The sequence below is a fragment of the Protopterus annectens genome, chromosome 7.part1, assembly GCF_019279795.1.
Source record: "Protopterus annectens isolate FY-2018-M chromosome 7.part1, PAN1.0, whole genome shotgun sequence".
NCBI lineage: Eukaryota > Metazoa > Chordata > Ceratodontiformes > Protopteridae > Protopterus > Protopterus annectens.
This window is the reverse complement of record NC_056740.1, coordinates 26,723,265-26,747,249: the sequence shown is the minus strand read 5'-3', so window position 1 is coordinate 26,747,249 and position 23,985 is coordinate 26,723,265. Positions and strand designations below refer to the sequence as shown.

At 41.4% G+C, this 23,985-nt stretch overlaps 1 protein-coding gene across 1 annotated transcript in view; it reads left to right on the top strand.

The window, feature by feature from the left end:
- EEFSEC (eukaryotic elongation factor, selenocysteine-tRNA specific) overlaps nucleotides 1-22,121 on the top strand; it is a 1,871,323-nt gene extending 1,849,202 nt beyond the window's left edge. Inside the window, exon 7 of the mRNA XM_044078534.1 lies at nucleotides 20,698-22,121. Coding sequence (XP_043934469.1) covers nucleotides 20,698-20,876 — 179 coding nt within the window. The 3' untranslated portion in view covers nucleotides 20,877-22,121. The remainder of the gene's footprint in view (nucleotides 1-20,697) is intronic.
- Nucleotides 22,122-23,985: the final 1,864 nt, after the last annotated feature.

The window sequence follows — 23,985 nt, the reverse complement described above, 5'->3', positions numbered from 1 at the left end:
CCAAAAAGAGTGGGCCGCCATTCCTTAACAGAACAATATATTTTTTTCTATAATGCAGGTTGATGTATGGAATTAGCCTTATGTTTGTACTGTGTTAGTTTATGGGCAGACAGTAATGCCCAGACAAACAAACGCCTCCTACATAACCTCAGAAACTTCCTAACTAACATATCCCCTCTTAATAAAGTCCCATGATAGATAAGGACAAAATTGGATTGGATTGCACAGCTAGGCTTATAGTGGCTCTGGTGGTAGTTAGCCTAATATATACCTATGAACCTATGTATCCAGTGTATTCAAGTTTTACAACATGCAGATTCCCACTTTGAATTACAAGTAAGGAGTGTGTCAAAGAGAATTACTGCCAGCCCAGCTAGCTGGAATTTTGTAAATAATTATATGTCATTTGTGAATATTAATATGATTTATATAGAAGTGTGACAGAAGGAGATACTGCCAGCCCAACTATCTGGAATTTTGTAAGTGGTTGTGTGTCATTTCTAAATGTCAACATGCTCATGTAAGATGCTTGAGTTACAGATGTATTATAACTGTATGTCATATTGTACAGAGGTGTGCTGAAGAGATATTTTGTAAAGTACTGTGCAAAAATGTTTATGCACTATTGTAACTGTTTAGATGTATATATTTTAACAGGTTCCCTATTACGCCGTCGCAGACGCAGGTTGTCGAATGTGTCTTTGTCAAACAGTAAAGCGCGAAAAGGCAAAATAGCGAAGCAGCGTTTCAGCGAATTCTTTCCTTGGGAAAGAATTTGTTTGGTCGCTTTCGCTACTTTGCCTTTTCGGCACTGTAGTGAGATCTCGGAGTTGGTATATTTAAGTAGGGGGGATGTGGGGGGCACAGCCCCCCACGTTAAGTAATGTTTTACTGGGGTTTTTTTGTTATTATTTTTTTTTTTTTTTCAGAACAGCGATTGTTTTCCATTGGAAAATAATTGCTGTTGAAGTTTCGACGTTGTAAGCTTTCGGTTACATGGGGTCGATTATCTATAGTTCGCCATTCTGAGGATGCGATATGATAATATAGACCCTTTTAACAGGGAAGACTGAAACACAGGAGATTAACTTGCAAAACTTCAGAAGAATGGTTGAGGTTGAGTTGCTTTATGGCTGGGCCATAAACAAAAGAGATGTTATCTTTCAGTTTCAGTAAAACAGGAGACATAATGGCTAGAACTAGAAGTTTTTTGTATTGTCTTTAAATGTGGAGGAATGTAAATTATTTTACGACTTCCACCATTTGCCAGAAGATCTGAGGTCTGTGCGTTCTCACAGGTGGATGCTAAATGCTACCATATGCTGTGGAAATTTTCACCTGGGATAGTCAGATGACAAGAAGTGATGTCATGCTGCAAGCTGCCCCAGCAGTAATATGTGAAATATTAATATAAGAAGTCTCTGAGAGAGAGACTGGGCATTCTGTATTTGTCTTTGACCTGACAGCATCACCTGAAAAACCCATTCACCACATCTGCCTTGCCTTGCTCTGTAAGTAAGTAATTTCTCGTAGATACAGTCAGGAATATAGTGAAGTATAGCTTAGATGTTTTCTTTATTTATTTGAGACTAGCCTGCATTGTTGTTTTAAATATTTCCTGTGATTTTGAACTCTGATGTAACTGTGATTATTTACTGAGTATTTTCTTGTTCTTTTATTATTTATTATTAAATATATTTAAACATTTCATTGTGGTTGATATTTGTGAGACATATTTAAATTCTGAGAGTACTTGCATATTTAGTGACACTGTAGGCCACTCCTAACAACCTTGCCCTTGGTCAAACTATCATTTGGATTAATAGTAACATTGCACAGTAAAATTGGACACCCTTTGTTAAGGGCCTTAAGGTAGCTGATAATGGCAGTAACAACTACCTTATAGTCTGGGCAGAAGGGGTATAACTATCAAACCAGTGCCAGCCTTTCCAAGGTGTGTGTGTGTGTGTGTATGTGTGTGTGTGTGTGTGTGTGTGTGTGTGTGTGTGTGTGTGTGTGTGTGTGTGTGTGTGTGTGTGTACATAAATCAAATCTCAAAGAGTGTGTGTGTGTCAGCTACTTGGGCAGGGACACAAAGCACTGGCTGGATAGAGAGGGTGCTGAAAGTCTTGGCTTGGCCAGTCAGCTGAGATCTCAACCCTATAGCTGTGCCAGTGGGGAGTCTTATTGGGGATGAGGAGAAAGATGGAGAAAACAGCCCCGAAATTACTGTGGTCTCTGTGTGCTCTTAAGGGAAATTGCACGTGAATAAAGAGCTGCATCTGGAAATACTGTGTGTGTGTGTGTGTGTGTGTGTGTGTGTGTGTGTGTGTGTGTGTGTGTGTGTGTGTGTGTGTGTGTCTTAGTTATCCTCCAAGTGAATGTCCCCCACTGTTGCCAGTCATGAGGATTGAGGCTCCTTGATTACTGGTTCACAGTGGTGGGTTGTCACATATTAATTGTCTGGCAGTGGTGGATCACCACATCACATATTGGGATTCAGTGGTATGGATATTGAAGGGTTCCTATTACCTGATCGAATGTTTAGGTTAGCAAATACCTAAACGTCGATCTGGTAATAGCGAAAGCAAAAACAAAAAATGCGAATGGCCAATTTAACGCAGGGAAAAAATTCCCTTGGCCATTATATGGATTTTGCCCCTTTCCCCACTGTAGAGCGATCTTGGAGTTGGTATATTTAGTTAGGGGGTGTTGGGACACAGCCCCCACTTCATTTTGGTTTAATTTTTTTTTTTTGTGGCCAAGAGAATTCATTCTCTACGTTAAATCGGCCATTTGCTGTTTTAATTTTTCGATATTACCAGTTAAATGTTTAGGTATTCACTAACCTAAACATTTGATTGGGTAATCTAGACACAGTATTGAACTCATGTAGCCTGTAAACAGTGGTTACTAAAGAAGGTGTTTCTACTCTCAAACAGCCACATGTTGGACACTGAGTTTCATATCACAATAGTTTTATTTATTTATTTTTTGTTAGCTTAGTTAGTCAAGGAGAGCAGGCAAGGATATCAGCAGAGGATTATGGCAAGCTGACAAGGAACTATTTGGCTGAGATGTGCCAAGCCAAAGGACTTGGGCTTGCCAACCTGACTAAATGAGAAATGATTGCAACCTTAACCACAGCTGCATCACAGACCAGCAACCAGGAGGACAACCAGACTGGCCTTGGGGATGTATAGCTCTCAGAAAATGAACAGTTCAACTTTTCCTTAGAGAACTTAATAATCCCTCTGGAGTTAGAGACATGAACTGGAAGCCAAACATTAGAAATAGAATCAGCAGAGAGACCGTGGAGTTTGGTGGTCAAAGCAGAATCAGCAGAGAGGCTGCAACTTTTGGAGGCTGAAGAAAATGAACGATAGAGGCAACATGAAAAGAACATGCTGACTCTTCACCGGGGTCATGGAGGTAATGGGGAAGGGAGTAACTGAACCCCAGAAGCAATAAAGGTCAGTAAATTTCTTCCATAATTTACAGAGGGTATTAATTCTGTTTTATTCATATATTTGAAAGGGTTTATAAACAGTATAATGTTGACCAAGAGCTCTGGGTATGGTTCCTGACCATCTTACTCCATGGTAAAGCTGTAACTGCTGTTTCTAAATTGTCTGATACTGATTGCTTAAATTATAATACAGTTAAAATAGTTTATTTTAATGCTTTAAATTAACATCTGAAGGTTATAGAAAAAAAGTTTTGTGGGCATAGCCACAAGGAAGATGAAAGTGTGTGTGATTATATTGCTGAGTTAAGCACTTATTTTCATAGGTGGGTGAGTGGGTGTCAGGTAACCACCTTTGAAGGGCTGGCAGACCTTTTGGTGAGGGAACAAGCCCTTAGCACTTTGCCTGAGGACATGAGAATCTGGTTGGCAGATAGAGAATGCAACACCACAGGTGAGTTGGGGAAAAAGGGAGACCTATACCTAGCAAGCAAGGCATCACTGCACAGGAAAGGGATACCCAGTGCTGCACATGGATCTAAGGAAACCCATGGTGGGCAGTCTAAACTGCCCCAGCAGAGTCTGCCTGTAACAGGAGAAACCATTAGTTCAGGTACACAGCCAGGATTAAGGGTTAAATGTTTTAAATGTAACCAGTGGGGCCATGTAGCATATTGATGTCCATGGAGGCAAGGTGGGGAATAAAAGGTAGGGGAGCCAGCAAGTGGGAATGACAGAATGCCATTGTGGTAAGTTGTCTGGAGACAACAAGGATACCAATCTACCACAAGAGGTTATATCTTGTCTTAGTAAAAGGGGAAACGGGCCCCTGCTAAGAGAGAGACAGCCTCTGACCAAACTATTGTGAAGCCTGCAATGTTTAAAGAGGAGCACTACTTCCTTGGGCAGTCTGCTCCAGTCAGAGCTTTAGGAGAGGGTCCATTCCACATACCTTTGGCTAGGGTTCATCTTGACTGGCAGGATGGAAAAGGAAGCAAGTAAGTAGGTGTATTTGAGGATATCCCTGCAGATATCCTGACAGGGAATGATTTTGATAACAAACTACCCTGTGTGCATGCAGATGTTCATCGAGTTTCACTGTTGCAGTCATTACATTTGGGTAATCTGCTGGTAGGTTGCCCTCAGTCGGCCTGATTAACAAAGTCTTGGGTCCTGCATCGGTTGCTGTCCCTTCTTCCATGACGTCAAGTCGTCAGGGCTATAAAACATGCAGCTGACGCCATTACATCAGTCTTCCTTACCGCGCAGTGCCCGAAGCCGAAGCAGTTCGCACATGTCAGTCGGCCGACTCCTGAAATTGTCATTATCGAGTTTCAGAACTAAAGTCTTCAAGTTAAAGCTAAGTACCCCATTGGGAAAACTTTTTCTTGCTCCTTACCGATGTCAGTAAAAGTTAATAATTGTATTACTTGTGGGATGCAAATACCTCATAAAGATTTTCATTTGTACTATATTCCTTGCCTAGGCCCTGACCACGACGTACCTTGCTGTCAGTTTTGTGCTTTATTTAATCAGCACCTTATCCGTCATTGGTACATTTTTGCATCAAAATATTTCGGTTCTCGGTTTAATTATCCAGAAATGATGTCAGTCAGCCATCCGACTACCAGAATACTGAAAAAACGCAAAGAAAAAGATAGAGACAGGCCGTTGAGGTCCAAAACTGCCGACTATGCTTCTCCTAAGCCAGTCGCCAGTTCGCTGGTACTCAGTGAGGCGCTTTCGCAGCCCCGATACTTGCTACTTTTGATTCGCAGGCCTCTAGTGAGACCCATTCGGAGTCTGGTATGCCGCGAGATGCTTAACATTTGGAACCCGCGGAAGTCTCTACCTTGGATGGGTCCGGAGCTGCTGAGCAGGCACCGGCTTCTGAGGGTGTTTTCAGGCCTACAGACTTGCATATTAAACCGACTCCAACTTCAGTGTTAAGGCCTAAATCTCGATTTATGACTAAAAAACCGACGCCCAGGTCACATGTTCAGGCCCCTATGCCTAAAAAACAAATTATCAAAATGGCTGAAGATTTAATTACTGTAATCAGGGGTAGTCAGTCCCCTCCCTCCAATAAGCCTAGAATTGAATTTGACTATGAATCTTCTGAACAGGACTCTGTTTCTTCTGACTCTTCTAATGATCTGAATTTGTCCATACCTACATATGAGGACTCTGATGCAGAGGAATCCATTCCCTCTGCTTCTTCGCCTGAGGATTTCTCTTTTGGGGAAACTTTACATACCTTAAGGGAGCATTTCCACTGGGAAAGTCAGGATTTCTCTGAATCCAAAAAGAGGCTTAGGGATTTCCTTCTTCTTCCTCAGCATAGGCCTTTGGCTATACCTCCTGTATTAGATATTGTTGATGATGTGTTTTCGTAATCCAGTGTGGCCCCTGTTTCCTTGCCTCCAACCCCTAGCAAACCAGACAGGTACTACAGAGGTCCAGTGTCCCACAAACTCCTTTTCAAGAATCCTGTTGCGGACCCTGAAACCATTTCTCAGGGGCCCAAGGTCATTAAGGCTTCTACTGCTAAAAATCCTACCCCTTCTGATAGAGACTCCAGGGCGCTGGATAGATGGGGTAAAAAGGTTTATACTTCTGCATCCTTAACAATTAGGGCTTTAAACTGTCAATTTCATATGCTGAAATATCAACAGCATATCATGGGACTGCTTAAACAGAAAGTGATGTTGATTTCTGACTGTGTGGAGAATAAAGATTTGCAGGATTTATTGCATTCAGCTGAACAAGTTGGCAACATACTTCGCAATGTGGTTTTGATTCTTTAGAGGCCTTTTGTAGGGCTGCTGTTACTGCATCTGTGCTTAGAAGGCATGCTTGGCTTAAGGAGCAATCTCTGCCTGATCATGTTAAAGCAAAACCTTTGGATGCTCCTTTGCAGCAGGACCGCCTATTTGGCAATAAGGCTGAAGAAGTTCTAAAAAAGATGGAAGATAAAGCTAAATCTATGCAAACTGTGAAAGATTTCTTACAAGTGCAACCTCCTAGATTTAGTAGGCTTGGCCTACTAAGAACTGGTCCTTTCCAGCTCCTTCCAGAGCCACTGCAGCGAAACCCAGACATTCCAAAAGCACCAGGTTTCAGTCCCAAGGGACTTTCAGAACTAAGCAATGGGGTGCTTCCACTTCCAAATCTGGAAACAACAAGGCACCACCCTATGGCAAACAGTCTCAATGACTTCCCTTTGAAATTACCAAGCACTTAACTCTTAGCCGCCCCTTTGTGGGGAAAACTGGCTCTTCATTCAAGAAACTGGCAACTTATAACCCAGGACAAATGGGTTTTAAATATAGTGTCCCACGGATACAGATTTCATTTCCACATGATGCCAACTCCAAGCGGGTAGCCAGACCTGCAGAGGCTCAGAAACAAGTACTTTCCCTCCTAAACATGGGGGCTATTCAACTAGTACCAGAAGAGGAAAATGGTTTCTATTCCAGGCTTTCCTGGTACCCAGAAAAGACAAATCATGGCATCCAATTCTGGACCTGTCTACTCTAAACACCTTTCTGGACATTCCAAATTTCAAGATGCTGACTGTTCACCAGTTACTTCCTATGCTAGGCAAGGATGCCTGGTTGGCAACTCTCGACCTAAAAGAGGCTTACCTGCATATCCCAATCAAGGAATCTTGCAGACGTTTCCTACGCTTCAAAGCAGGCTGCATGCATTATCAGTTCTCTGCACTGCCCTTTGGCTTGTCTACTGCACCCAGGGTATTCACAAAGTGCCTGGCTCCAGTAATTGCATTTTGCAGGCAAAGAAATATTCAAATATATCCATACCTGGACGAGTGTCTAATTCAGGCAGAAAACCATGCCATTCTTCTAAAACCTCTGGCGTGTGTAAAAAGACTTCTAACCTGTCTAGGGTACACCATAAACGAAAAGAAATCTCAACTGGTACCCTCTCAAAAAAATTACATTCCTGGGTGCAGACTTGTATACAACTGCCCAGATGGCTTTCCTTACGCCAGAAAAGCAAATTCATTTGGTGACTTACTTCAAACAGGTGGCCACAAAAACCCTGCTATCTGCAAGGCAAATACTGCAAGCCTTGGGGTTCATGGCCTCATGCATTCTTCTAATTCCATATGCAAGACTGCATATGAGGAAACTTCAGTGGTACTTAAAAAGTTTATAGAGTCAACATTGTCACAGTCTGGAAACAATGATTCCTATCATACCTTGCCTGCGCCTAGAGTTCCTATGGTGGGCAGAGGCCTGCCACCAAAACAAGGGACTGCCATTCACAAAACCCCCTGCCACCCAAACCCTAACTACAGACGCATCAGACTATGCATGGGGGGGGCTCATCTGGCAGGGAAGTGAATTCAGGGCAAATGGAGCCCAAATCAAATGCACCTTCATATCAATCAAAAAGAAATGCTAGCTGTACAGAATGCACTGACAGCCTTCAAGGACTATCTTCATCCAGGACAATTACTGATAAAGACGGACAGCACCACGGTTATGTGGTACATAAACAAGCGGGGGGGTACACATTCCTACCCCCTCTGCGGACTAGCCATGGCATTGTGGAACATGGCCTTGAGCTACCAAGTACAACTACAAGCTCAATTCCTGCCAGGAAAGCAGAATGTTCTGGCAGACGAACTAAGCAGAAATCTCATGGACCCTCATGAATGGAAACTGGAACCACGGATTTTCAACATGTTGAGACACAAATGGGGGAGCCCAGACATAGATCTTTTTGCCTCACCCCAGAACTACCAGTTGGACAAATTTTGCACAAGAACTCATCACAAAAAAGCCTGGAAAGTGGATGCTTTGCCCTTCAGCTGGAAAAACCTATCAGTCTATGCCTTTCCCCCACTGCCTTTGCTCTCCAAAGTTCTACTAAAAGTCAAACAGGACAAACCAAAAATGATTTTGATTGCTCCAGATTGGCCTTGCCAACACTGGTACCCACTCCTGCGCAGTGTGTCACACTTTTCTCCGTGGCACCTACCTCAGACACCTTCCTTACTGTCTCAGCAGGAGAACCAATTTCTGCACCCTCAGCTCCAAACATTGAATCTTGCAGCTTGGCTAATCACTTAAATTCACCCTTACCATCCCTCAGCAAACCTGTGATGGATGTCATTTTGGAGGCGAGAAGACCTAGTACTAGAAAATCTTATGCTGACAAATGGAAAAGATTCTGTGCCTGGAATCAGTCTCAAGGGATGAGCACAGCAGTGCCCAGTTTACCTCAGATTTTGCAATACTTAACTGAGATGCTTCACAAGGGCCTGTCTTTTTCTTCCATAAAAATCCATGACTCAGCCATTTCAGCTCATTACAACACAGACCCCCCCCCTTCTCTTATCCTCTTCTAAAGCAGTATCTCAGAGGGGCCAAAAACTTGAGACCACCCAGGAGAGCTCCAACCCCTGCCTGGGACCTTAACTTTGTACTGGAGAAACTCACTCTACCTCCTTTCGAGCCAGCTGCAACTGCAGACTTAAACATTTCTTTCCTGGAAAACAGCCTTCCTTTTAGCAATCACTTCAGCTAGAAGGATTTCTGAATTACAGGCCCTTATGGCAGTGGAGCCTTTCGTCATCTTTCGTGCAGACAGGGTGTCACTCAGGACCAATCCATCATTCATCCCCAAGGTGGTATCCAGTGTGGCTCTTAATCAGTCCATTCATTTGCCAACTTTCTTTCCCAATCCACAGAACAAGGGAGAGCGGATTCTGCATTCATTGGATGTACACAGACATCACAGATTCTACTTGGACAGGACTAAATCTCGAAGAAAATCTGAACAACTGCTGGTAGCATTTGCTGCAGGGGCAGAGGGGAAGGCTATTTCAAAGCAAACCATTTCTAAATGGAAAAGCCATTGTTTTCATTTCTGTTATAAGCACCATAGAAAACCTATCCCCCAGGGGATCAGATCTCATTCCACCAGGGCTGCATCCACTTCAGCAGCCTTTCTCAGAGGTGTTCCTACCAGGGATATTCTAGAAGCTGCTACCTGGAGTTCAGTTCATACTTTCACCAAGTATTATCACTTACCAATTTTTTCTAAATCCAGAGCTGGCTTTGCCACTGCTGTTTTGCAGGGCCTTATAGCTGGTCCTAATGCTGTATAAATCCATCCTCCCAACCTTAGCTTTGGGAATCTACCCAAATGTAATGACTGCAACAGTGAAACATGATGAACATAGTACAGTTGTGTACACTTACCATAAATGTAGATGTTTGAGTGTATTCACTGTTGCAGTCCTGGTTACCCTCCCTCCAGCCCCCTGTTTTTCTTTTACTAAATCTCTTCTTTCTTTTATTATGCTTAAAAGCCTTTTTGGTGTATTTGCTTTTGTTTGGCGGTATATTTTTGTGTTTTTAATTATATATATATATATATATATATATATATATATATATATATATATATATACACACATATATATATATATATATATATATATATATACATATACATATATATATATATATATTTTTTTTTTTGATCCTCATTTGGGGCAAGAAAAACTGATGTAATGGCGTTGACTGCATATTTTATACCCATGATGACCTGACGTCATGGAAGAGGGGACAGCAACCGATGCAGGACCCAAGACTTTGTTAATCAGGCCGACTGAGGGCAACCTGCCAGCAGATTACCCAAATGTAATGACTGCAACAGTGAATACACTTGGACATCTACATTTATGGTAAGTGTACACAACTGTACTTTACATGCATTCAGGCTTGGAAACAGGGATGTGGGTCTGGTAGCCTGGGGGGACCCAGACAGACCGCACACTTGAAGCCAGGACTAGTGAGATGGTTACTTCAGAGAGGGAGCTACCCTGTAGCAGTGAGACTGAAGGTGAGTCACAGCTGCTGGTGGGTACTGATGTTCCCTTGGACAGAGTGACTCCAAGGGCAGATGTGATTAGTAGTACTCAGGCTGAAAGTGAAGCACCACTGTCAGAGGATACCAGACTTCCTGTGGAAGGGGAGCTGGGAAGGGTTACAAAGAGAGGGTTGAGACAGGCTCAGGTCACAGACCCTACATTACAAGGCTTGAGGGAGGTAGCTAGGGAGGCACCTAATTCTCAAGGAAAAGGGGAATCTGTATACTGGAACAAAGGGTTTGCTGTACAGAGTTGACCCCTGAGGGAAGGCTAGAGGGTAAGTGAATACAGCAGTTGGTAATGCCCAGTGCCTACCTTCTGGCACTTTTAGCCATAGCCCATGACATTCCCTTTGCAGGTCATATGGGCATAAAGCATACAAAGAGATGATATGCAGACCTTTTTTGGCCTGGGATTTCCAGGAATGGAACAGGATACTGCAGGACCTGTGAGCAGTACAAAACAGTAGGTAAGGCAGGAGACAAGGTCAAAGCCTCTTTGATGCCTTTGCCCTGTGTTTGAGGCACCATTTCAGAGGGTAGCTATGGATATTGTGGGAAGAAGTATATCCTAGTGGTAGCAGATTATGCTACCAGATACCCTGAAACAGTGGCCCTGTCCTCCATTGATGCAAAGAAGGTGGTAAATGCTTTGTGAGAGATTTTCAGCAGGGTAGGTTTCCCAAAAGAAATACTGACTGACAGAAGTGCCAGTTTCATATCAGACCTGCTGGCTTGTCTGTGGGAGCGCTGTGGAGTGAAGCACCTAAAGGCCACCCCCTACCACCTCCAGACTAATGGTTTGGTGGAGAGGATAAACTCTACACTAAAGACCATGCTACGGGCATTTGCAGACCAGTTTAAGAGAGAGTGGGACAGGTATTTGCCCCATCTGTTGTTTGCTTAGAGAAGTGCCCCAGGAATCCACAGATTTCTCACCTTTTGAGTTGCTGTATGGGCATTGGGTGAGGGGACCTCTAGATTTGATTTGCAGTGAGTGAGAGGGTCAAGGAATCTGTTGTGGCATATGTCCTAAACCTGAGGACAAGGCTCATGAACTCATGGGCTTGGCCCAGGAGAACCTGGCAGAAGCCCAACAGCAGAAAAAGGTCTGGTATGACAGGAATGCTCGAGCCAGAGATTATGGTGTGAGACAGCAGGCAATGGTTCTAATTCCTGTTAGACACAGTAAGCTGCAGGCAGCTTGGGAAGGACCCTTCAAAGTGGTAAGGAATGTCAGTGATATTAACTACCTGGTAGAACTGCTAGGCAGGAGGCAGGGGCACAAACTGTACCATGTCAACATGGTAAAACCTTACCATGATAGAGAGGTCCTTGTGCTAAATATTTGCAGTAGGAGGCAGGAGGAGGCTGAGGGGGATCGATGGCTACAAGGAGCCAGCCAGCAAAATCCCAGGTTACTGTGATGGAGCCTAGGGATGCAGGCATATGATATGACAGTGCAGCACTGTACTCAGGTCAGCAATGCCAAGGCAGCTGGGATCTTAACATAGGGTATGGGGTAATGTATTCCCAAATAGGCTCATTCCTCTCAAGCAACGTTTCTCAAGGGTGACTTGAAAAACTAGCTTGAGTCTTCGAAGGAGGGAAGAAGTGTGATGAAAGGAGGTACTGCAAGCACAGCTAGCTGGAGTCTTGTAAATAATTATATGTCATTTGAGAATATCAAACGAATTTATATAAGATACTTGAGTTACAAATGTATTAGAACTATATGTCGTGTATATCAAGCTGCTCTGTACAGATGTTTGATTTGAAAAAGTGTTTGTAAAGTGCTGTGTTTAAAATGTATCTACAGTGTGCCGTACTGGAAGAGAACAAAAATGTATATGCGCTATTATAACTGTTTAAATGTATTTGTTAACAGAGGAAACCCGAGGGCTAACCTCAGTCCAGCAAACTTTAGAAAAATATTTGAAATTAAATTACTTTATGGGCTATCTGACAGGTTTTGATGCAGCTAGAGACACAAAGTCTGTACTAGGAAGCTTTCTGTATTGTCTTCGGGGTAAACTAATTGCTTCTTTGGAAGCATAAAATAATGCAATTTATGACTTCTAGCACCTAGAAAAGATCTGAGTAAAGTCCTTGTATGGGTATTTTTACAGGCAGATGCTAAATACTTCCACCAATGGGGATTTTGCCTGGGAACTAGAATTCAAATGCCTAGAAGTAATGTCATTCTGCAAGCTATCCCAGCAGTAATATTTTAGCTATTATTTTAAGAAGTCTCTGAGTGAGACAGAGCATTCTGCATTCTGTCTTGGACCTGACAACAACAAGAAGAACCACTCAGCACATCTGCCTTGCTCTAATGAAGTAAGTTTCTAGGGAATTGTGTAATTCTCTTAGATTCAGTCAGGAATATAGTAAAACTTACTTTAGATATTATTTTTCTTTATTTGTTTGAGACTGTCCTTCAATGTTGTTTTAAATATTTCCTGTGTTTTGAACTCTGATGTCACTGTGAATATATACAGAGTATTTTCTTGCTTTTTTATTATTTATTATTAAATATATTTAAACCTTTCATTGTGGCTGATCTGTGTAGAGATATTCAAGTTTTGAGAGTACTTGCATATTTATTTGGTGACACTGTGTGGACCACTCCTAATAGCCTTGTTCTTGGTCCAACTATCATTTGTATTAGTATTAATATTACACAGTAGAATTGATCACCCTTTGTTAAGGGCCTTAAAGTAGCTGTCAAGGACTGACTGGTGGCAGTGGAATCTATAGCCTGGGCAGAATGGAGTATAACTAGTAAACCTGTGCCAGCCTTTCCCTGGTGTGTGTGTAAATCAAACCTCAAGAGAGTGTGTGTCAGCTACTTGGGAAGGGATACGAAGCTCTGGTTGGATAGAGATGGTGCTGAAGATCTTGAATTAGTCACTCAGCTGAGATCTCAACTCTATAGCTGTGCCAGTGGGGAGTCTTACTGGGGATCTGGAGAAAGAGAGAGAAACCAGCCCCGGACTCACTGTTGTCTCTGTGTGCTCTTACGAGAAATTGCACTTTATGCAGTGAGCTGCATCTGAAAATACTGTGTGTGTACCTGTTATCATCCTAGTGAACATCCCCCACTGTTGCCAGTGGTGAGGATTGAGGCTCCTTGATTACTGCTTGGCAGTGGTGGGTTGTCACAACACCAAAACCACATTTACCCATTCCCAGCTCCTTTACATAGTATACTTGAATTTTTGGCAAAAATTTTAATGAGGGAGCTAGCTCCTCAATGATTAAAGTTCAGTTAGCAGCAATCTCTAACTTTCATACTGGATTTGAGAATTCTTCTGTGCCCTCTTCGAAACTTTGTAAAGCATTTTTGAGCGGCACACTCCTGCTGAGACCCCAGTGTAAAGATCCTACTCCACCATGGGATCTGAACTTTGTACTGCAGGCCTTAATTCATTCTCCCTTTGAACCAGCAGCTAAATGCGATGATTAAGTTCCTGACATGGAAAACTATCTTTCTAGTGACCATTACCTCTGCTAGAAGAATTTCAGAACTTCCAGCATTGTCATCTAAACCTCCATACTTGATATTTCATAAAGATTGAGTCACATTACTTATCAATGTGTCTTTCCTTCCTGAGGTGGTGCCGGAATCCAGTATTGATCAATACATTAACTTGCCAGTCTTCTTTCCCAAATTTGCAAACAAAGGTGAATATATGTTGCATTTATTGGGTGTTCACAGACAGTTACATTTTTACTGACATATGACAAAAGAAATTAGGAAGACAGATCAATTATTTGTGTCCTTTGCAGATTTTAAATTGGGCAAACCAGTTGCAAAGGTAACTTTAGCCAGATGGCTGATGGATTGCATATCATTTATGTATAACAAGTTGGGTCTAACGTGAACAAAACCTCTAAGAGCCCACTCATCTAGGTCCATGGTAACTTCTTCAGTGTTTCTATCTAGAGCTTCCATGGAAGACGTGTGGATGCAACACGGGCAAACCCTCATACCTTTATCACTCATTACATACTGGATCTGGTCTTGAGGGTAAGAGCAGCCTTTGGCTGAACTGTGCTCAAGAATATCCTTCCTTTGAGTCCACCCAGGATTTTAGGTAGCTGGGGACTCTGTCCCAGCAGTTGAAGATAGAATCAAAATTGGCAGCACAGATAAGAAAGTTATGTATTCCCCATAACATTCCATATGTGTTGTCCATTTTCATTCTTCCTCAACTTCCCGCCCACCAACCTCCAACCCTTTTTCATTATGAACTTCTGGAAGAACGGGAGACTATAAAGACACCATTGTCCTTAATAAAGAGCTTCAGATATGACCTTTGTGTCAGGAAAGTTATAGTAGTTCTTTCTACTTTATGTATAACAGCAAACAAGATCTGAAGTATGTTGGGGGTTGGTGCATTATGGGTAAAGGAGGAGCTAGAGAGCTTTTTGGTGGCCATGAGCTTTAATAACGGCAGATTCTGATCCAAGGATTGGATCTGAATCCAACAGTTGAAGAAGAATGAAAACAGACAAACAGAGGGAATGTTATGGTAAGTACATAACTTTTTTTTATATGGAAGCCTGCATTAAAGTCATGTCTGCCTAGCTGCCTTAATACTATTTTGGGTGGAAGGTTGGCAACACATGTCTATCTCCAAGCCTGACAGTGTGCAACTGCATGCACATAAGGTACTGCGTTATCAAAATATTTCCCTATCAAGACATCTGCAGGGATATCCTCAAACACACTTGCTTGCTTGCTTCCTTATCCACCCTCCCACTCGAGGTGAACCCTTGCCAAAGGTATTTGGAATGGGGTCCCTCCAAAAGCTCTGACTGGAGTGGACTGCCCAAGCAAGTACTGCTCCTCTTTAACCACTACAGGCTTCACAGTGGTTATGTCTGAGGCTGTAAGTCTCTTGGCAGTGGCCTGTTTTCCATCCACCAAGGTAAGATACAAACTCAGGTGATAGTTGTTACCCCTGTTGTCTCCAGACAACTTGCCACTGGCATACTGTTATTCCCACTTTCTGGCACCCCTACCTTTTGTTCCCCACCTTGCTTCAGTGGATATTTGTATGCTACATGGCCTCTGGTTACATTTAAAACATCTAAAACTTGATCCTGCCCATGTACCTGAACTAATGGCTTCCCCTGGTACTGGTGGACTCTGTTGGGGTGGTTTAGGCTGCCCACCATGTGTTCCCTTATATCCATGTGTAGCACTAGGTATACCCTTCTTGTGCAGTGGTGCCCTGCTTGCTAAGTAGAGATCCCCTTTTCTCCCCAGCTCATTTGCAGAGTTACATTCCTGGTCTGCCACCCAGATTTACATGTCCTCAGGCAAAGTGCTAAGGGCTTGTTCCCTCACCAAAAGGTCTGCCAGCCTTTCAAAAGTGGTGACCTGATATCCACTCACCCACCCACCTATGAAAAAAAGTGCTTAGCTTAGCAATATAATTACATACACTTGCATCTCCCTTACGTCTATGCTCACGACTTATAACATTCAAATAAACGTTGTTTAACCTTGTCATCGTTTAAGCAGTCAATATCAGACAATTTAGAAACAACGGTTACAGCTTTACCATGTAGTAAAGGGGTCAGGAACTGTACCCAGAGCTATTGTGCAACATAATATTGCCTACATACTCTTTCAAGTATATCAATAAAACTGTCAAAATTATCAGCTTCTGTATACTGTGGAAGAAATTTACTGACCTTTGTTGCTTCTGAGGTTTAGTTATTCCCTTCTCCATTACCTCCATGTTCCTGTCAAAGAGTCAGCATGTCACTGTTATGTTGACACTTTCATTTTCTTCAGCCTCCAAACACTGCAGTCTCTCTGCTGATTCTAATTCTGTGTATTTTACGTCCAGTTTAAGTCTGTCTAACTCCAGACTAATTGTTAAATCCTCTGAGGAAAAGGTGAACTGTCCTGTTTCTGAAGGCTGGGCATCCCTATCGCCAAACTGGCTATCTTCCTGGTTGCTGGTCTTTGCTGCAGCTGTGACTAAGGCTGAAATAATTTCCTCTTTAGTTAGGTTGGCATGCAACAGTCCTTTGGATTTGCAGACCTTAGCCAACTGGTTCTCTGCCAGCTTGCCAAAATCCTCTGCTTTCCCTGACTAAACTAAACTAACAAAAATAAATAAAATTGTTGTGAAAAATGAAACTCTGTATGTTTACCTTGTGGCTGCTGAGAGTACACATAACTTTAGTGACAACTGCTTACAGGCTACGGAGGTTCAGTTAATGTCCACACCACTGCTTACCAATTTGTGACATCCATTATCTGGGCCAGTGATCAGGGAGCCCCAGTCCTCATCACTGACACTAGTGGGGTCTGTTTACTGAGACAAAAATAGATACACACAGTATTTTCAGAAGCAGCTCTCTGCACCAAGTACAATTTCCCTTAAGAGCACACAGGGAATGCACACTCCAGTCCTCGAGGTGAGCTTTCTTTTCAGGCCCCAACTAATGCACACTCCAGTCCTCGAGGTGGGCTTTCTCTTCAGGCCCCAAATAAGACTCCCTACTAACACAGCCAAGTCCTCCACCACCCTTTATGTGAAATCAGTGCTCTGTATCCCTATTCAGAGTAGCTGACACACACTCTTGTCTTTGAGATTTGGTTTTCACACACACACACACACACACACCACCGGGAAAGAATGGTACAGTTTACCAACTCTACCACCTCCACCCAGACTAAAAGGTAGATACACTGACACCAGAACACCCCAAAGCCAGCTACTCTTAAGGCTCTTACCAGGGTATCCAATTACTGTCAGTAAAATGAATACTTACACAAATGGTAGTGTTTCCAAACAGCAAGACTTTCAGGAGTGTGGAGCTGTAGCACCACTAAATAAATGCAAGTACTCTCAAAAGTTAAAAATATTTTCTAAAAGACCAGCCACAATGAAAGCTTTAGATATATTTCATAATAAATAATAAAAGAAAACATGGGAATGCTGAATATCTATTCACAATAAACACAAGTTTCAATCACAGGAAATATATAAAAAAAACAACACTGATGGAAAGACTCAGACAGGTACAGAAAAAGAACTTTTAAGTAATCTTACTATTTTTTCTGACTGAAGAATTACTGTTCCCTACTTACTTGCTACAGCAAGGCAAGATGAAGGTGGATGAGTGTGTCTTATCAGGTCCCAGAACACAGAATGCTGACTACTACTGACATATCTCTCACTAGTATCTCAATACAATTTCGGTGCTGGCTACAAACTGACATCACATCTGGTAACCTGACTACGTGGTTCCCACACTACCCCCTCACTAAAAATTGAGCCAGGATTTGGCAAAGATGTGTCACGATACACTCATATAACTTTGCTAAGGCATAATACAGCATCTGCAAGCTATAAAACAATTCTAACACTGCCACCCTTCCTGTAGAAAGGCTTTTCACAGATGTTGCTTCTCTGGTTGTATTCAGATCAGGAAATAGAATCTTTATGGCCTTAATGAAGTCATTGAATTTTAGGCAATTTTAGTTGGGTTGAGCTTAACCCATTCCCTTCCAGTATCCTCTATTAAAATATATACATTTCAGTAGTTACAACAATACAGCCTGACATGCATGTCTATTTCTTTTCTGTGCAGCAGGACCCACTGTTGATGCATTTTTAATGCAAGCAGCTGTACATATACATTTTACCACAAGCATCTGTATAAATCAGTTTGATATTCAAATGGCATGCAATTCTTTACAAACCTCCAGCAAGCAATGCTGACACATGTTACACATGCAGTGTCCTATTCCCCCTAGCACAGCTGGCACTATCTCACATTGTCACAACACTTATTACAAATGGTGATAAAAATTTACAACAAAAAATACAGCAGTTACATTATACAGTAAACTACTGTAATAACATTATAGCATTGCACTGTGTGCAGCTATAAAGAGCAGGTACATAATAATAGAAACCAACAGCCAAAGGGTAGCACTTGGTACAGCAGATATTTTCAATGTATGATAGCAAGTACAACAGTTACCCATAACAAGAGACAAAGTACTTTATACAGTTGCAAATAATAGCTACCAAACTATAATTATATGTATCCTACTGCTGTTAAGATACTATACCATATAATAATGAGTATTCTACACTGAAGTAGTTTTAGGTAATTTTGGAGCTGTGAAAAGCATTTGCATGGTTTAGGAAATTGGGCAGCTGGGAAAAGCCTTTGCATGATTGCTGTTCCTCTTAACTAAGAATTAAGCTTGATTCTACAACCTTTAACGCTTTTGAAATGTGTAATAAGGGTTTGTATGGTGAAGTTCAAAGGCATTCTAACATTGGATGCACCCCTGCATCTTCTGGTTGATTATTTACAATATTTTTTCAACAGATTGTTAAAACGAGATTCATATTTTGGTCTCATATTAAATTTGAAGAAAAGTTAATTCATTTTTTCTTGATTATCATCTTACCCTTTCTAGGGTGATGAGATCACCAGTACCAATCCTGACACCAGCTAGGTATATGGCACCAAAAGTAGTATTTGATGCAGCACCAGTCCTCACGAGACAGACACACATGCATGCAATCACATAACACATCATGCACACCTGTGGGCAGTTTGGAGGAGAGCCATTTCACCTGTGCAACTTCCTTGGGATGTGGCAGAAAACTGATGGAGTATCTGGCAAAAAAAATGTAGACACAGAATGAACATACAGAAGTCAAACCAGCCAAGCAGCAGACTAGGGAACCAAATGCTGTGAGGCACTGTGCCACCATGCAGACCTTGTCATCACAATAAACAAAACATGCTGGAGGGATAGGTTCCTGACCCAGAGATTCCCCAGACTCTGGAATAGATTGCCCATACATCTCAAGAGGAGCGCTTCTTTGGCCCTCTTCAAAAGGAACCTTGACGATTGGATGGGAGAAAGGAAATTCACCCCGGGGATCACGTCAGTCGCCCTGCTAGACAGGGGTCCAGGGAAGTAAATAGTGTGGGAAGAAATAGTCAGGGAATTGTTATGTCTAGGCTTGTATAGGCCCTAGGGCCGATAGCCTAGTACCAACCTATGAACCTATGCATTTGACTTGCTATTACTAAGTATCATTATTGTATGGCATATATCCTTATTTCTGATATTTGTTGAAGTGCTTCTTCTATTGTGTCTATGTTAATTCCTCTCTATAAGTCAATGGTGAGGCCTTGTATGAAATACTGTTTTGCATTTTGTTCTTATAACATAACTCAAGTGAAATGGTTAGAAAGTATTCAGAAGTGCTATATGAGGCAGATTTCATGTAGTCCAGACCCTTTAGTTATGCATATGTTGGTAAGACTTCCTTTTTCTGTTGGTTATTGGTTGATAAGGGGACATTTAATCCTGATGTACAGATGTGTAGATAATGATAGACTGGCGGTGAACTTAGGAGATGAAATAAAATCTCAGATGACTGAAAGCAGAAACAGTAATGGATTTGTGAGGATTCCAAGTTTTAATACGAAATTAAAAAAAAAAAATGTTAAATTGTTGAGCTGGTTTATATCGTAATACATTGCAATTTAGAATAAGGTATGCCAGTAATTTCATGACTTTCAAGAAACAACTGGATGATTGGGTAGTTAAATGATTTTACTTTCATGGGTGGCAAACTTTTTGAAGGCCATACATAGGCTATTAAGCCTGATTTAACAAATACTGAAATATTGAACAATATTGAAATTATGTGTAATATTTGACTTCCTGGCATTTGATATTCTCTATAATAGGTTGATTACAATATTATAGAATATTATTTCATAACTTAAGAAATAAGCTAGGGTAAGAGTGTAGATAAAATACCACTGTGAATATCCGTGTTTAGACTAGTCATTGACTGTAGGGAAAACAGTTGTATCCTGAAAAAATTATGGGATTGTCATCCAATTAATCTTAGGTACCAGACACATGAAATACATTGAAATATATTTTCATTGTTGTCTGAAGTTTATAGAAGCACATGGACAGTTAGGTTTTAGCATTTAAGTCTTCAAAGGATCCAATGTTATTTTATGCTTTATCTCGTAACTTACAGAATTTAATTTCTAGTACAAAATCTTATAACTTGCATATTAAAGTTAATGTAAAAATGAATCATGGCAGTATTTTCTCCATCTTTAAGTACTATTTCTCATTCAGGGTCCTGCTTTTCTGTTTAGTCATTAATTTAAGGTACACCAGGTTATGCCAGTAGAAGGACCTTTAGTACCAGCATAGCTACTGCAGATATCTGGTTTAACTGTCAAGTGATATACAGCCATTTGCAATGATATATTATTTCCGTCTTTTACAGATGGCCTCAGTTCAGAGACCAAATCACTTCTGTCTACAGCTTCAAAAAAGAAATCCAAAGGAGGGAAAGGAGAAACCGCCAAAGAGGATGATGGGAAAGCAGATATACAGCCAATTGTAGTGACCTTGTCCTTTAAGAGATATGTATTTGATCCACAGAAAAGAATGATTCAATCTTGAGAAAGAAAAACTGCAAAACTTTTCCTAAGTGTCCTCAGTAATTGTTGTTACGGTATTAGAAGCAGTATCGTCCGAGTTTGTGCAACTCTTGACCCATATCATGGCAAGTTAAACTCGCACTAAGTAAACATGTTTGTGTCACTTCCTAAAGGACTGAAACTTCAGAATACATGACATAATGCCTTTTTTTTTTTTACTGTCAGAAGATAAAACAAAACTCTATATACAAGCTGCCTTTTATTAGAGTTTTGCAGCTCTGACTGAAGTGCACTCGATCATAATAATATTTTTGCATAGTGTAGTGCTGTGAATAAATTCTGTTAAGTCATTTGTTCTCCACTTCCTGCATTTTTCTTTTTGCAGTTGATGTAAAGATGGTGTCTGTACTGGCAAGCACTGCCAGTCCTAAATTACTGCACTAGATCTTTGAATATTATGGTTGCACAGCTGCTGTTTTGTAGTTGGTCTAAAAATGAAATTATGATTTTAATAATCGAAGGCTTTCATTGACATGTAATTGGTATAATTGCCTAATGATTGCTTAACTTAGGTGAAACAGTGGAAAAAAGTCAGCACTGGATGAAGGAAGTATACATTTGTTTGGAGAAGGACATTACAGCTTTCAATGAGAGACTTGGCTTGCATGTCATTGCACAGCAGGGATCCTTGTGGCACAGCAGTTGAGTAGATGGAAGGGATGCTGTTAAACCAAGTGCTTTATAAAGAAAAGTAAAATGTTGTTAATAAAAATGAAGTTCCTCCTTCATGCCATTAACTAATATGCTTGGTACACAATATTCCTCATTAGAAATAAGTTTTCATATGCAGATTTCAGTTGTTTTTTTTTTGTCTTGTTTTTAGCAAATGTTTAATGAATGTGGTTATTTTCTTTGTTCAGCTCTTCCATTGTTACTACATTGTATCCATGTTCTGCCACAATGGTTGGATGTCTGTATACTGTTCCACAGCTTTAATTAGTATGATGCCCAAAGGATGACTCCGTTGTTACCAGCAGTGCAGCAATGACCGTATAAACTGTTGGACTATGTTAAGGCCAGCAGTGATAGATCTCAGAATGTACTCTACAGGCAGCCAAGCCTGTTGCCACATTTAACTTTAACTATACTCTGCTTTATATCCTTGGAAAAATGGGCAGAACTGGAATCTTGTATTTGTTCTTACAAGTGCACCTGAAACTAGTTGCTGTGGGAATTTAGGTAGCACTTAATAAATGTTATTGTAATTGTTGTTGTGTCTTTCGGCTTTTCCCGGTTAGGGGTCGCCACAGCGGAACTCCGGTCCACTAATGATTGGCAGTTGATTTTTACGTACTGAGTTGCCAGCCCTGATGCACAACCTTCAACGAAGGAACGCCCATTCACGCATGTCTCCACGCAGAAGACGCTCTAGCTGAGAGTCGAACCGAACAGCGTCTTACTGTGAGGTGACAACGCTACCGCAGCACCACCACCGCGGATTAACTGTAATCATGTTACTAAATAAACTACTGTATGTACATGATGTTTCAAAACCTGTCTTTACAGGTCTTCACATATACTGATAGATTAAAATGCTAACTTTGCGATAGCAGCAGCATTGACCTTTTGACCTCACATTGTCTAATCGCAAAACTGTTTCACACAAGTAAAACTTGAGATCAAAATGTTGGCTAGAATACCAGTGTTAATTTGCTATACCCACACACACGAACAGTATACCTTAGTTCATACCTTGCAGTACTGGAAGACATATATGCAGACTGTATTTTCTATTAATTCCATTTTAAAGGGAGACCTACCTCCCCCCTGTAGAACAGGCAGCAGTTAGGGGGCTTCAGACCCCTTACAAACAGTTTACAGAGAATAGTTTGCTGATGTGATTGCTTGTGGAGCTAAAGCTCATTCTGAAAGTCACACAGTTGACATGGCTATCCTATTCTCAGGACAGCTTAGGCAGATAGTAAGTAGAGTAAAATTATGTGAGAAATTATTTTTGTTCAGTTTATTCTCTGTATTAGTTCTCCCCACTAGCCTACCAGATGATCCATTTGTTCCTTGGTGAGAGCTCTGCAGCTCATGTTTTCCTGTGGCTAGGATCATGTATACCAGAAGTGAGATTATTATTTCCACAGATGGATGTTTTTTTTTTTATCCCTATCTCCCTGCACATGCCCAATGCATGCTCCAGGAGGTCATACAGTGTGTGTGTGTGTGTGTGTGTGTGTGGGGGGTGCTGGTCTCTTACCTCTGCTTGTAGTGTAATCCAGAAAATGTCCACTTCTCCTACGAGGACCACATTGTATGCTGATTTCTGTTTCCTTCGGGGAAGCAATGCACTTTGTGTACCTTTGGACATGCACCTCTCCCCCCTGAAGGAGGCAAGCCAACATAACCCCTTCACTCCTCTCCTTCCCCTGCCAGCTCCAGCCAGACCCCAAGCTACTACCCCATCTGTGGTCTCCTAGGCTGTATTCAGGGCTTTATCCCTTTGTGCCAGTAGAGCTAGCAAACCATGCCAGGATACTTTTAGTTTTAATAATAAACACTGGCATGGTGAAGGTCACAGAACTGTATGACGTTGTCCTCTCACTGCAGCTTTTCTTAAAGATAACTTCATTCAGAGCATTACCTTGTGTACTGTCTGTTGCCATAATTCCTGCAGTATTCTTTTGCAGTGAAGAACTTCCTTTGGCTTCTAGATGAGATGTTGATCAAGATCCTCATCAGGATTTTTGTTAGGGTAGATTGTAACAGACTGGAATTCCACTGGCTTCTAGAGATTGCCAGCAGCAAAACATAACTAATCCTAGCCAAAGGATGACATTGTCAAAACAGTGTTTAACTATACCATGTATTTTTTGAGTAGTTCTTTGACAGAATGATTACACTTCATAATCCATTAGCAATGAAGAACAGGGCTAAAGCTTCAGTTAATATTTTAGTGTGGTTTGCCATGAGTTTGAAATTGTATTCTTGTTGATCAGGCATGTTTCTTGGCCTTACCTGTCTCGAGTAATTCCAGCTATCTTTTATTCGGTGAATTAGCTACAGTGGAGTAGAACATTTCAGAGTCATACATTTACAAGGCACTTTTTTTTGTATCACATTGT